At 40.7% G+C, this 14,804-nt stretch overlaps 1 protein-coding gene across 1 annotated transcript in view; it reads right to left on the bottom strand.

Moving 5' to 3' along the window:
* The window catches only part of LOC101850298 (general transcription factor 3C polypeptide 1), a gene marked incomplete at its 3' end in the record, with an annotated part of 54,328 nt that extends 40,135 nt beyond the window's left edge, over positions 1 to 14,193 (bottom strand). Inside the window, 13 exon segments of the mRNA XM_035973450.1 lie at positions 560 to 676; positions 1,967 to 2,100; positions 3,171 to 3,286; positions 4,573 to 4,658; positions 6,497 to 6,720; positions 8,100 to 8,218; positions 8,666 to 8,842; positions 9,953 to 10,085; positions 11,086 to 11,208; positions 11,921 to 12,075; positions 12,560 to 12,771; positions 13,821 to 13,894; positions 14,061 to 14,193. Coding sequence (XP_035829343.1) covers positions 560 to 676; positions 1,967 to 2,100; positions 3,171 to 3,286; positions 4,573 to 4,658; positions 6,497 to 6,720; positions 8,100 to 8,218; positions 8,666 to 8,842; positions 9,953 to 10,085; positions 11,086 to 11,208; positions 11,921 to 12,075; positions 12,560 to 12,771; positions 13,821 to 13,894; positions 14,061 to 14,062 — 1,672 coding nt within the window.
* Positions 14,194 to 14,804: the final 611 nt, after the last annotated feature.

Below are 14,804 nucleotides of genomic sequence, written 5' to 3'. Positions count from 1 at the left end.
TGGAATTTGAGCAACGGATTCAACCGACTCCGACTTGATTCTTTAGGGTCAGTTAAGAAGGAAAGCTTTTCCCCTAAAACGAGATATTGAAAATGTTTTCCATCTAAGGTAGAAGTGCTTCTCTAAAAGCAGACATTCCATCAAATGATAGAAGCAAACAGACAAAATAAAGAGTTTTTCCCGTCCCTCGTAAAAAAAAACAAAGCCTTAACTCTTTCACTACCAGGGGGTTTTCCTCACCTGGACCAGGCCCTATCTGTGCGTGACCTACTTTCTGATTCTGCCTGCTGTCAGACAAATTAAAGATTTTAAGCTGAATTTTAAATGTTAGCCACATGTATTATATATAGAAATAAAGGGGAAATAATGACCTATCTCAACATGCTGCTAAAAACGATCATTCTTCAGCCTGAGATTTCAGATTTGATTATTACAAAAGTGGGCGTGGTTTTGAAGCAGGAAGTGGAGAGCCGTGAAACACGTTCACGGTAGTGAAAGAGTTAACTTAATGAACAAAGGCGGCCAGTTTGCAGTCAACACCATCGATACGTGAACTTACTGTGTTTCGTCAGACCAGGAGCAGAGGGAGGAGTGGCCCGGTCCACTTTCCAGGTGATGTTCATCTCGGTAATCTTCTGGTCCAGCTGTTCGAGAGTCACGTTTTTCAGTTCCTCATCTGTAGATGGAGGGCATATGTGTCACGATGCGGCCGAATCAGGCGCTCGTCAATTTTTGAGCATGCCAAGTTATTGGTATCATCATAAAGCTTGTTCATTTGTCCATATTTTGATGAAAAAAAACCCCATTTAACTTGAATAAAAGTCGAGATATTTGCAACTGAAGGAGTTGGGGGTCACCTGGTTTCAGCGGTAAAATTAGCCACCAAATTTGGTGACTTCGAAAGCTTGAAAGTCCTTGGAAATTGAAAATTTATTTTTTGTGCCCTCAATCGTTTTTCAGAAAAATCAGCACGGAAATGTGTTTTTAATGGAGATAAAAGGTGTTGAGCCAAAGAAAAAAAATTTGATAAAAATTGCAACTCATCGGAAAAATGCCGATTTCTCTGATTTCATTATTTTGACAAGCGCCTGATTTACCCACCCTGCCTCACATATGTTATTTGTGAGAACATAGCGGTATCGGTGGTCGATTGGTCAGACTGTCCAGCTCATAACTGAAGGGCCATAACTCATAACTGAGAGTGTCACCTTGAGCAAGACATGATAACCCAAGCTTACAAAAAAACCCAGAAAAAAACAGGTAGCTGCAAAGCGGCAACCAGCACTAGCATATCTTTAAAAACTCTGCATTGATGTAATATTGTGTCTTCAGCATTCTTTGTATATGGGGATCAATGAATTTATTTATTTGTGAGGCAGCGTGGTGGAATCAGGCTCTCGTCAAAATAATCAAAGTGAAGAAACTTGCATTTTTCCGCAGGTTTGTGAATTTTTATTTTAAAAAAGATTTTTGGCTCAACACCTTTCATGCCCATTTAAGATCTCATTTCTGTGGGTATTTTTCTGAAAAACGTTGACTAAACGCACAGAAAATGTAAATTTTCAGTTAACACATACTCTTAAGCTAAGGAAATAACTAATCTTTGGCGGCCATTTTCTCACTAATTTTACCTCTGAAAACAGGTGGCCCCCACCTCCTTCATTTGCAAATATCTCGACTTGTACACAAGATAAATGGGTATTTTTTTCATCTAAATCAAGACAAGTGAACAAACTTTAAAATGCTACCAATAAGTCTACACGCCCAAAAATTGACGAGAGCCTGATTCCATCACGCTGCCTCACATTTATTTATTTATCTGTTTATTTGTGTATGTATTCAATTATTTATCAATTTAGTCATTTATTTATTTATTTATTTATTTACGTATGTATGTATGTATGTATGCATTTATTTATTTATTTATTTAAGTATTTATTTACTTATCACTTTACAGCAGCCTCACCTTCCACCTGCACTCTGCTCAAGATGCGTTGTTCTATTTCAGCTTCCACTTCATCTTTCTCCACGGAGTCTGCAGGGCCCAGCCCCTGAGGGTTGCTCTGACCTCCTTTGTCAGCATACTTGACAGACATATAGCTGAGGAATAACACTTTGGTTTTTAGTTTAGTTTTAGTAAGAGTTTTACGGCACTCGCAACTGCATAAGGTCATATGAGTGCCAGAAGATTAGAGGTGTTACAAACACAAAAAAGAAGGAGGGGAGATAAGGACGATAGATGTTTGATAGGAAAGAAGGAGCAAACCACACCAGAGCACCCGCCAACCACCCACACAGTTTGGTTTAAGAGAGAGGTTTTTTTTACAGCACTTGCAACCCAAATAGGCCATATACATGCAGAAGATTAGAGGTGCTGCTAGAGGAACTTACAAAGAAAAAGAGGAGAGATAAAGACGATAAGTGTTTGATAGGAAAGACGGAGCAAACTACACCAGATTGGCTACCAACCACCAACAATGAACAACCAAAACATTTTTCTAGACCAGCCATTCACCACTAGTGAAAAGGTGGGGGGGGGAATATAGCTAAGAAGTCCAAATAGAGAATCAGGCTTACTTCTGTTCACCTCTCTAACTTCAACAGCACAATGTCTGCTTCGACTATAAAGGCACCCCGGAAATAGCATTTCAAAAGAGAGTGACAAACATACAAAACAAGTAGAGGATAAGTGACGAAAGCAAGGATGAGGAAAGAAAAAGCAGCAGTTCCTCCTGTGTTGCTCCGGCACAGTATGAGCATGACATTGATAAATCAGCCTATTTACAATTCTACTGTGCGTGAGAACGTGTTAATATCCCCCCTTTGGGAATGGCCTCAAGCAAGCAAAATAGAACCAAAAAAACGAATGAAATGAGATGGTCGCTTTTAAGGACAAGCGGGCTAACCCAGATTTTGGGGGTTTCCAGAAATCTTGACCCACACCAAAAGTGGGAATTGCCCTACCTATAGGAGAAGTTTGGTTTCATTGGTGTGTATATTTGTTTGGATATAAAGAAAACTCTCTTCGTCTTTTAAAAAAACTGAACAAGGAGCAAAAACTTTTTCCTTCGATTTTCTCAAAACAGCATTTTTCGGGATAGCACCCTTGTGCTTAAAAGCGACCAGACAAGAAGAAACATGACAGAGACCCCAAGATTTTCTTCACTTACAAAGTACTCGAGGTCCTCCCATAGGAACGATTCTTGCGGGCAATAACATCTTCTTTCATCAGATAAGGAATGGCTTTATTCATCGCAGGCCCTGGAAGGCCCGTACGATTGCGGAGCTGAGGACGAGTCGAGCAGTTAGTTTTAGTAAGAGTTGTACGGCACTTGCAATACAATAAGGTCATATTATGAGCGCCAGAAGATTAGGTGTGTTACAAGAGAGTAACAAACATAAAAAAGGAGAAGGGGATGTTTGATAGGAAAGAAGGAGCAAACCACACCAGAGCACCCGCAAACCACCCACTAGAGTAGTTAAGGTATTGATCACTGAGAGGTGGAAAATAATGCTCAACTGCTGCCATTTAGTAGCACGACGGCGTGCAAAGTTGTCTGTTGTTTTAGTAGAAGTTTTACGGCACTTGCAATACAATAAGGTCAGGGTTCTTTTGTGTGTGTGTGTGTGTGTGTGTGTGTGTGTGTGTGTGTGTGTGTGTGTGTCTGTGTGTGTGCACAAATATATATTGCATGAGAAGAAAGGAAGTAGTAAGAAAGGTTTCGAAAAATGGGTATTCCAATGTAAAGCGCATTGAGCTACTTTTTTGGAAATGCGCTATATAAATGTTATATATTATATTATTATCATATTATTCAAGTGCCGAAGATTAGAGGTGTTACAAGAGAGTAACGAGCAGAAAAAGAAGGAGAGATAAGGACGATAGATGTTTGATACTCCAACCACCCACTCGAGTAGTTAAGGTATTGAATACAGAGAGATGGAAAATAATGCTCAACTGCAGCGACTTAGTTGCACGACAGCGTGCAAAGAAGTCGAGGTTAGAATAATAATCTTTTAGTTTTAATGCCCACATATGTATAAAGGGCTTGTAAACAAATTATGTTAAATTTGTCAGTACTGAGTTTTAAACTCGACGTCCTGTGAAGTTACCACACAATAATAAAGAAAGAAATTGCAATAAGCACAGTCAAATAAGCCGTAGTTTGTACAGCATAAAAATATCATCCGTATAGCGCAATATTCCTGTTCAAAAGCAAGCTCTATGCCGTTTACAATCTATATCATCCCCCCCAGCAGACAGGAAAGCATTCAAAAAGAGTCTCAAAATCCTGAAAAGCATACAATGCAGTCAAGACGTTGATTACAGAGAGGTGGGAAATTAGAGGTGATGTGAAAGAAATATATTTATCATAAGTACATTCAAACAAGCCCTAGTTTGTATCACTGAACACCAACAGCAAAAAGGCTTAGGCTTACCTTAGCAGTACGATAAAGGGATGACAAAATCACTAAATGCAACCATAAAAAACTTGTACGAAGTGTTTGACAAAAATCGGAGGTCTGCAAATATTCTTTCATAGATCGCTTTCGATAAATAATAGAACATACCTGTGTCAGTGACAGTCCATTTGGTCCACTCTCATCTATAATCTTCTTAATTTGACTTAGAGTTGACAAATGATACAGAGGGTAACCTATAGAGTTGAGAAAATAAAAAAGTCAATTATTAGGAGAAGGTCTTTTTTTTTTAAAGACTGATCAATATCAATTGGCACACACGAATATCTATCAGTACCAAGTACACTGCTTTACTAGTAACTAGCTTAATTTTATCAAAACTCGATTATTGTAACTCCTTGTTAACAGGAATATCACTGGAGAAAGTTAAAAGACTTCAAACTGTCCAAAACAATGCAGCACGTTTAGTTTTACGGGAAAGAAAGCGAGACTCTGCTAAACCTCTTTTACGAACTTTGCATTGGCTTCCTGTTGAGAAAAGGGTTGTGTACACGTTGGCCACCATATGTCACAAATGTTTGAATGATAATGCACCATCATATTTATCAAATCTGTTAAGACTGTACATTCCAACTCGCAGTTTAAGGTCATCAGCTGACAAAAAGAAATTTATTTTACCATCTATGAAACTTAAAACAATGGGTGAAAGGGCATTTGAATACCAAGGCCCCAAGATCTGGAATGCTTTACCAAGTACGTTGAGAGAAATCAAATCTTTTGATTCATTCAAATGTCAGCTGAAGTCGTTTCTGTTTTTAAATTAATAAGATGAATATTTGGAATAATTTTCTTTAGTCAGAACACAACGTTTCATGTTACTGTTGTATGTTGTACTGTATTGTAAAGCGCTCAGAGCCTGTGTACTTTATTCGGGGTTGAGCGCTATATAAATGTCATTTATTATTATTATTGTTATTATTATTATCATATCCGTCTGCTCTTGGATTCTTGAAAATAGTCATTTACTGCACGCAGGTTGATAACCGAAATTCTGATCTTTGTGGGAGGCTGTGGACGCTTAGTTTCAATTTTGCCTTTTTTAGAATGTTTATGACCCTATGCAGTTCCGAGCTCCGTAAAACCTAACTAAAACAATAAAACAATTTGAAAGTTCATCCTGCATAAGATTCACATTTCCTATTGGGGGCTCTCGTGGTCTACGGGTTATCATGTTTGCCTCTCATTCAATGGGTCCTGGGTTCGAATCAACAGTGACGGAAAATTCTCTTCTCTAAAATATTTTCCTTTCATCTCCTTTCCAGCTCTCTAACCGTGTCCTGTTGTCAGCTTTCGTCTCCACTTTCTGTGCCCCACCCCTTGCCCCCGTCTTTGAACTCCTGACTCTTTCTGCAGCCTTTCTACTGCTACCCATTGGCTCCTTCTCTCTGCTGTCTTTCAGAAATACCCCTGATTTTAGGATAGATAAGATCTTTCACCTAGCCTTCTCAAATAAGGGCAGAAAATCTCAGTTGTGCACGTTAAAGATCCCTTTGTGGTCCAAAATGAATAAGAGTAGGCTTTGGCCACCACCCGCACTAAATTCAAAATTAATTCCTATCACATTGAAAATATTTAATATGTCCCGTGCCCTCATATGGCCTTACGCAGCTGCGAGCGCTGTAAAACATTTCATCATCATCATCCGGTGCCTTGCCGAATGGCGTGGGCGATCGTGGACCTCCACTTCACTCTGTCTTGCGTTGCAGCAATGGTGTCTGTTGTTTTTGCTGCTCCTAGCCATGTTGTCATCTTGTCCAGTATCTTTTCCCTCTGTCTGACTCTGCCTCTTTCCATCAAACTTGCCTGTTGTTACAATATTCTCCAATGCATTGTGTGTCCGAAGAAATTTGCCTGTCGATTTCTTAAATTCGTCACAAGCTGTCTTCTACAATTTGCTTCAACCAAGACTTCTCCATTTGTTTTTCTAGCAGTCCATGGGATACGTAGCATGCATCTTATGAACCACAATACTTACCAATACAAAAAACAAAACATTTCCTATTTCCACACTTACCATACTCAGACACAGCAGGTTTCTGACTCTCCCTGGCAGCACCTCCCTCTCTTGTGTTGCTCTCTGCAGCATCTCCACCCTCAGTGTCGCTCTCCTCTCGCTCACTGTTCCCCCCCTCCTCCTCCTCCCCCTCATCCTCATCAGAATCGTCCACGTTCAGGTCCTCGAACATGTTAAACGGCTTGATCAAGGTCACCAGCTTGATGAGTTTTTCGCTGCCATTTCTGAAACACATGAGAACTGAGTTTGAGTAAAGTGAAACACACCGACCTGCTAACTGACATTTACTGCAAGGAAAAAGCAAGACAGACAGACAGAAACAACAGAGGGGAAGAAAAGAAGAAGGACCTACCAGTGGAGCCCTTCAACCACCTACACAGAAGGACTGGGTCCTCCAATTGCACAGGCAGAGAAATCGACAAAGAATATAATATTATAGAGTACAGAGAGGGCCCTGAGACAGGTTTGTTTGTTTTAGTAAGGTTTTTACGGCGCTCGCAACTGCGTGAGGTCATATGTCAACAGAGAAGTCCTTACTGGGAATCAGACTTACTCTGCTCACCTCTCTAGCTTCAACAGCACAAAAGTCTGCTTCAACTATCAACATACCGGCCAACATTGCCTGGGCAAAATCTGTAGTTGACACAAATTTTTGTCCTAAAATCTGTAGTTGACCTAAAAAATCTGTAGTAGGTTATATTACCACTTGCCGCATACTTAATTCGGGACCCTTATTAATATTTTGACCCACACATACATGAGTCTGTTTACAACTTCAAACAAATATAGAAAATGACAAAGAGCAAAAAATGACGATAGTAAGGATTAGGAAAGAAAAAGCAGCAGTTCCCTGTTGCAGTTCAGGCACAGTTATGAGCATGACATCGATGAATCAGCCCATTTACAATTCTACTGTGCATAAGAACAAGCTAATGTCGCCTCTTTGGGAAAGGCCTAAAGACACTTCAGTCAGTGGCACCGCCTCGGCCTGAGACAGGAAAAGTGGGGCCAACCCCACTGACACAACAAGGGAAACAGCACAGGCCAATAGATGAACTGAGCAGGACGGCCCAGAACATAATAATGATAATAATTGCATTAATATAGCGCATATCCATGCTCAAGAGCATGCTCTATGCGCTTTACAACTATTATTACCCCAGCAGACCCTCTGAGAACACTCAGAAACATTCTCGGCTTCCGCAGAAGCATACAGTGCAAGCTGCAGATTTCAAGCGCTCAAACACTATCAAACTGACAAGATCGTTCACTGTCTATAGCTGGGTACCAATTTCCACCTGGGTGAAGTGAGGAAAATTTGAGCAAAGTGCCTTTCCCAAGGACAAAACGTCGGGCCCCTGACGGGATTCAAACCCATGACCTTACGGTTGCAAGTCCACTAAGCCACCGACGCCACAGTACATGATAGGTACCTGACTTCAAGTGTGATGAGATCGAGAAGAAGAAGAGTGAAGAGGGTAAAAGATGTATCTGGACACAAAAGTAAAATGAATTATTGTAACAGTTTACAAAAATGAAACCAAAAAAAACAATGTCAGTACAGAACTGGGTTTCATTTTGAAATAAAGTCAATAGGACATACTTCGACTTCCACTCCTTGTCCTTGGCATTAGGGTAGTACTCCCGATACGGCACCATGTGGTACTTGATGAACTTCTTCATGATGGTGATGTGCTTCTTGACGGGCGGTGCTAACATTTGCTGGGAATAGAGAGATGAGATAAAAGTTTTAAAAATTAATTAATATCATCTTTAACTTCCAGCTGGCTAATAATCATGATGTCAGGTTTTATGATGCTCTGCAGAGAGCCTCATTGCAACAATAAAATCTGAGACAGGGGCTCGAATTATGACTCAAGATTGTTTTTGCTAGAATCTCACAAATATTTACTGGAAGCATCACTCTCTGGCAAAAAATCTCAGGAACTCTTCAAAAAGCAGCTAAAAAGACTCCAAACTATCATCAAGGCCAAACTTTGTCTAATCTTCATACTAAATAATATAACTTCAGCTAGTATGCGCTAGTTCACCAAGTGAGTCAATAACACAATTCAGCTAGGATGCGCTAGTTTACCAAGCGAGTCAGTAGCACTATTCAGCTAGTATGCGCTAGTAGTAACACTATTCAGCTAGGATGGGCTTCTTTACCAAATCCTTCACCAGCTCCGAGGTGTAAGCAGCCGTGTGGTTGGGCCTGGACATCAGGTACTGGGTCACTTCAAACAGTTTGCTCTTCAGGTTGGCCGGAGTGGCGCGGTAAAATCGCTTGAGGTGGAGGAGGCGGGTCTGGTGCTTGGTGAAGCCTTCAAACGCAACGGTGAAGTCCTGAGAGAGAGGGGAAACTATATCGTCAGCGCTACTCCACAAATGCTGAGGTCGTTTTCGAAGTTTTGAAAATATTTTAAGTTTTAGTTTAGGATGGGGTTTTACGGCGCTCGCAACTGCATAAGGTTATATGAAAATATTTTAAGAAAGGAGGGATCCTAAATGAGAGCCACGGCTTAGATGCTCGCTATTTTTCAATTAAAAACAAAAGGAGAAATAATGAAACAACAAAAACACATTGTAAGGTTGAGGAATAAGCATATCACAAGATTAGGGTGAAAAAGAAGTACATTAACAACTATGCTTGTCATTTTTAACACAGAAAAAATTGATCATCATCATCACCATCATCATCATCACATTTTGATTTTCTTGAAACATAACAATTTGCACCATGTCAGCACATTTTACGTAACCTACAAATATCGCCACCAAAATCAGAACACGCGACCAACAAAAAGCAACAAAAAAAGCACAGAGACAAAATATTTTAGACCACAGTACGAAAAAAAACTTGATATAGGAATGGCACAAGACTTAGTTTTAGTTTTAGTAGAGGTTTTACGGCGCTCGCAACTGCATAAGGTCATATGAGCGCCAGAAGATTTGAGGTGTTACAAGAGAGTAACAAACATAAAAAGAACAAGGGGAGATAAGGACGATAGATGTTTGATAGGAAAGAAGGAGCAAACCTCACCAGAGCACCCGCCAACCACCCACCATAAGACTTACAAGAAGCTTCTCTGTATGAAGTAGAAAGAAAGACTTTCGATGCAACAAAGACAGGGGAAAAAAATAAGACAGACATGAAGAAACAAAAGGAAAGAAAGAAAAAAGAGAACCTACACATGGTGCACTTCAGTCACATCATGCGGGTATATCAATTGGGAGGAAGAAACTCTTTTTCGTTCTTTGTTTTAGTAGAAGTTTTACAGCGCTCGCAACTGCATAAGGTCATATGAGCGCCAGAAGATTAGAGGTGTTACAAGAGTTTAACAAACATAAAAAAGAATAAGGGGAGATAAAGACGATAGATGTTTGATAGGAAAGAAGGAGAAAAACCACACCACAGCACCCGCGAACCACCCACAAATTCTTTTTCAAACTAACCTGCTTGATGATCAGTCTGAGCTGTTGTAGTCGTTTAATCCGGGTGTGCAAGCTCCCGACGGAGGTCTTCATCTTTTTCCGGAGGAGCCCGCGAATACTCTTGCACTGGCTCAGTTCTCCATCATACCTTCCCCTGGGGTATAGAAATGGTATAGGTTTAACGCCCCTATCAACACTAATAGGTTATTTAAGGGGCGGGAGGGACCTCCTAGTTTAACGTCCATCTCCCATAGGACCGAGCCAAGTGAGAAGTTCGTGTAAAGTGCCTTTCCCAAGGACACAACGTCGGATCGAGCTGAAACTTCCCCTGGGGGGAGGGGGGGGGGGGGGGACAAATTCAAAGTGAAAGTGTTACCTCAACAGCACAATGGCAAAGTGGACAAATAGCCCAGTAAACTCTTCTCAAAACCACAATCTGTCCCAACATTGTGAAATGGCGCACCACATGAGAGTGATGATTTGGGAGTGCACCTCTCTACCTGCCCTGCACTTAGCAACCGGCGTAGAGCCTACCTAGCTGCCTCCCCATATGTTGGAAAGACGCTATAGATTGACAAAACATATATATATGTGGTTCTTTTCGTCTATGCAGACGGTCAGTTTAGCTTAAGATGGTCTCAAGGTTGTCTTCATGCAGCAACAAAACACAGCTGATAAAAACCTGTAAATTCTTGGCCATATCAACAGGCTGAGCACATGGCCTCTGGATCGGAAAAGTAAAGTAAAGCAAAGCGAAAGAACAAAAACATAAAGAGATCACGTAGCATTAGATGTATGAACATTGAATTCATGAAAAGAAATTTGCTCATTTCACATAAATAATGTTGACTTTCAGACATATTCATTAAAAAAGAAAATGTATCCGTTTTAAGCTGTAAAAATTAATTTTGTGGTACAATAGTCAGCTGAACATCCATCTCAAACAATCTCAACAGTAAAGCCTTAAAAAGGATGAAAATAACTCAAGAAAAAACATAAAACTGTGACAAAGAAATCTATCTTAAAGTCTTTTACGCAGGTCCAAATTATTTTCTCAGTGAATCAAACGACATCTATTCTGCAAGTAAATCCTTTCACGGGTCAATACCATCAAAGGAGGGGAAATTTCTAGGCAAAGACCATCATTTCTTCACCTTCCGATTTTTTCCAACAAAAAGTATATATCTCCAGTCAGGTTGTAGCAGTTTAAGGTGGAATCGAGCAAAACCAGGTTCCTCTGTCTTTGGCTGGCAACAATCACCAAACGATCACCCCATCTGAAAAAGAAAGAATCATCCAAAATTTAGTGGACGGTATCAATAGAGCTGAATTGAGCATGAACTTAACCTTCAAAATAGACCAGTAAAATATTTCCATTTAAGAAAAAAGGAAGGGATTGCCACTGACAGCTGGAGTAGAATAAAAAGGCACTCACAGTTTCTCTGCCGGCGTCAAATCTACTAGTAAGCCTGTCACATGAGAAAATACACTGCCCCCCCCCCCCCCCCACACACACACACACACCAGAGGGTGAAGCTACAAACCTTGGTTTTCCTCTCCTCAGAAACTACAAGCATTTATGAACACTACCAGTGACCCACTGACAATGTCTTTCTCTCACTAGATAAATAACCTGTAGAAGATGCCGAGGTAGATCAAGAAAGACCTACTTAGGAAACTTGAACAGCTGGGAGTTGGGGGGGAAGATTAGGATGAAATAGGCTGAACTGAGAAATGGGTGGAGAACCATGATTGCTGATGTCCATTTCAGACATGGCACTTGGAAGACAAAGAAGAAGGTTGGCAATGAGAATGTGGCCTTCATCTGCATCTTTCATGAGACAGACAGACACATGTGCAGCAATGAAATGAAGGCACAGATGACAACTTTCATTTTTGTCCAGGCGGTCTACAGAAAAAAAAAGAATTCTATCTGAGAACTCTCGTTCCAATAACAATCCTTTTCCTACCAACATTAATAACAATTACCTGTCCTCCGCCTCAGGTAATGACAAAACAGACTGCATGTCCGCAGTTCTCACTTCATCTGAGACTTTGACTCGGGTGTGGAAGTGATCACAGGCCCCCATGATACCATCCTGGTCTATCACCGTCAAAGAGAATGTGTCCTCCGGTAAATCTCCCTGGAAAACAAAGAGGGCAGGTATGTTTCAAAATGTACGTCTTTCTCATTAAGCTTTGAGTGACTTTAGACTAAGATTTTACAGTACTGTAAAAGAAACCCTTATCTCAAAATGGGAAACCTTGCAGTTATTTAACAATTTATTTTTTTTATTTTTAACTGAACAGGAAAGTTCTTCTAAATAATTTGCCATCAGCAACAAAACATCAAGTGTTTAAAATTACAACAAGAGTTTGCCGAAAGGGGCATTGCTTTAATTGCCTAAAAAATTAACTCTACATATCTTCTCTCCTTCCTTTTCTTTTTTTCCTAAATCAAGACAAAGCACTTCTATCAGTACCCTGGATTAGACAGATGCATGAAGAAAGCTTCATCCTCTTGAAAAGTCTCACACTCGGAGCAGAGGTAATCCTGTGTTGAACAAAATCTGAACAATTTAAAATGCTACTTGAATACTATTACTAAAAACAAAAAGAGCAACTCACGGGGAGAATACAACTGCAGGCCAACTCGTCGATATAGGAGCTGTACTTGAACAGAACCAGCTCAGGCCTGGCCTCTGGGAGAACGTAGAAGTCCACTTCCTTAGTCTCCGTCAAATTCCGCCACACAAACCGCTTCAGGTCATCGTCAATGGCCTCCAATTCCAAATCTGGTCTGTCCACTAGACGTACCCATAAGGTGCGCAGAGTAACACCTGAAATAATTTACAATTTAAAATTTCAATTAAGCATGAAAATACAAGACCAAACAAACAGACAAAAAGCCACTTTCCTGGCTCCAAAACTTTGAATTCACAGATTGCTTCAAATATTGGAATTACTTTGCACAACAAGCAAAACAAGAAGTTAAAAAAATTCTACCTTACCACTACCAGCAAAACACTCGACTGTAACTGTTCTACATTGGGAGATTCTTAATTTGTTATAACATAAAAAAGATTTATTTGGTTTTGAAAATGTATATAAAGCCTCCTTGTTTGCATAAATATTGAAACATTGAAAATAAAAACCACACATCACAAAAAAAACCCACATTAACTGGAACAGAGAATTAAAAAATCATGATTACAGGTCATCTATAAGGAATGAACTCAAGATTACAAATCATTGGGAAATAACTGGTGCCAGTTTAGTTGAGGGTCTACCATGATGTTTCGGGTTAGTTGAGGGTCTACCGCCGGACTGGTCTGACAACAGGCTGAGTTGAAAATCCACCACCATATTAATAAAAATGTTTTGGTGGTATTGTTGTGTGTTGGTGGGGGGAGGAGCAAAGTAGGAGGTTGAGAGAGGGTTCGAGGGGGCTGCCCCATCCCTGATTTCTTGGGGGGGGGTATGTCTGGTCACTTGCTGTCCCAACTTACTCGTCAATCATATTCTTTACCACTGTAAAAAATGTTTATCTTAACCACTCTATAAAATGAAGCAATCCACCCATCCACACACCACCATGTTGTAAACACCACCGTCTTTGATCTAAATGCCTCCTGCACTGTTGAGTTACTGAGGCCAATCAGAAGGGACATACATTACACTATCCACCTTGATCGCTGTAGATCGTGGCCAATCAGGCAGGACTTTGACATCCACAGTAGACCGCCGTAGGGCGGTAAACCTTCAACAAAACAGGCACCAAATAATTTATAGCATATGGGGATGGTGGTGGAAGCCATAAGAAACATTCAATCTGAGACTGATTATCTTGCATTTTTCCCGACGACACCAACTTGAACAGCAAACCTACCATCAAGTCCTTCAAGGGCGACCTCTTCCACTACAGATCCAATATCCATGACTTCAGCCTCATGCAGCCTTTGCCTGAAAATTCAACGTGGACACAACAATTATAATACAAATTTAAAAAGTTAAGCTCATAAACATAGGACAAGCAAATGGCACAACAAGTACAAGCAAAGATCATGTATACGATCTGTAGTAGAGAATCTTTGGTACAAGCACAGAGGGAAACAACAATGAGGCTCACATCACATTCCACCACAGATGCCACAGTACAGTTCATTTGTAGAGAAGGAAGTGGCTGTTCTCACAATGGGTGAGAATAAAAAATATGATCGACCTCTCACCCCGGGTGAGACTTGCCAGCGTTGGCTATTCTCACCCAGTGTGAAACAAGATCTATTTTTCCTATAATTTCTGAATTCTGTCTATCGGTGTGGATGATCTAAACGACAGAAAAAAATGATGTGTCAAAGATGCCACAGCTATTTCACTTTGCGAATCGAGCCGAACTACGACGCCATTTATTTTGTTTTGCCCGAAAGTTCTCGCTACTCCTTCTCTCTCCCTCTTTCTCCCCTCCACCTCCCCCCTTCTCTTTCACTGCGGGCAGACAAAACAATTACACGCTTTCAACACAAGAGCGCTGGAACGATTGTTTACACTGGTATCATGGTGAATGCACACCGGGTGAGAATAGCCAAAAGGCTCACCCTCTCACCCGGAGTGAACGGCATGAGCCGATGCACTAAACAGTGAACGCACAATGGGTAGAAGATTAGCCCTCTCACCCTACAACTGCGCTATTTTCACCCCAGATGAGAGGCCCATAACTGCCCCATTCTCACCCCGGGTGAGAGTAGATGTGGCCTTGCGGAGAACAGGCCCTTCTGTTTGCAGCAGTACCACGTACAGAACGTGTACTGAAACTGAGAGGTAAAAACATCCTGGGTGTTGAATTCTTTAAATTTTAGTGGGAAGCTTCAAGATT

This window comes from Aplysia californica, unplaced genomic scaffold (genome assembly GCF_000002075.1).
Source record: "Aplysia californica isolate F4 #8 unplaced genomic scaffold, AplCal3.0 scaffold01241, whole genome shotgun sequence".
Classification (NCBI taxonomy): Eukaryota; Metazoa; Mollusca; class Gastropoda; order Aplysiida; family Aplysiidae; genus Aplysia; species Aplysia californica.
This window is presented reverse-complemented; position numbering and strand designations above follow the sequence as displayed.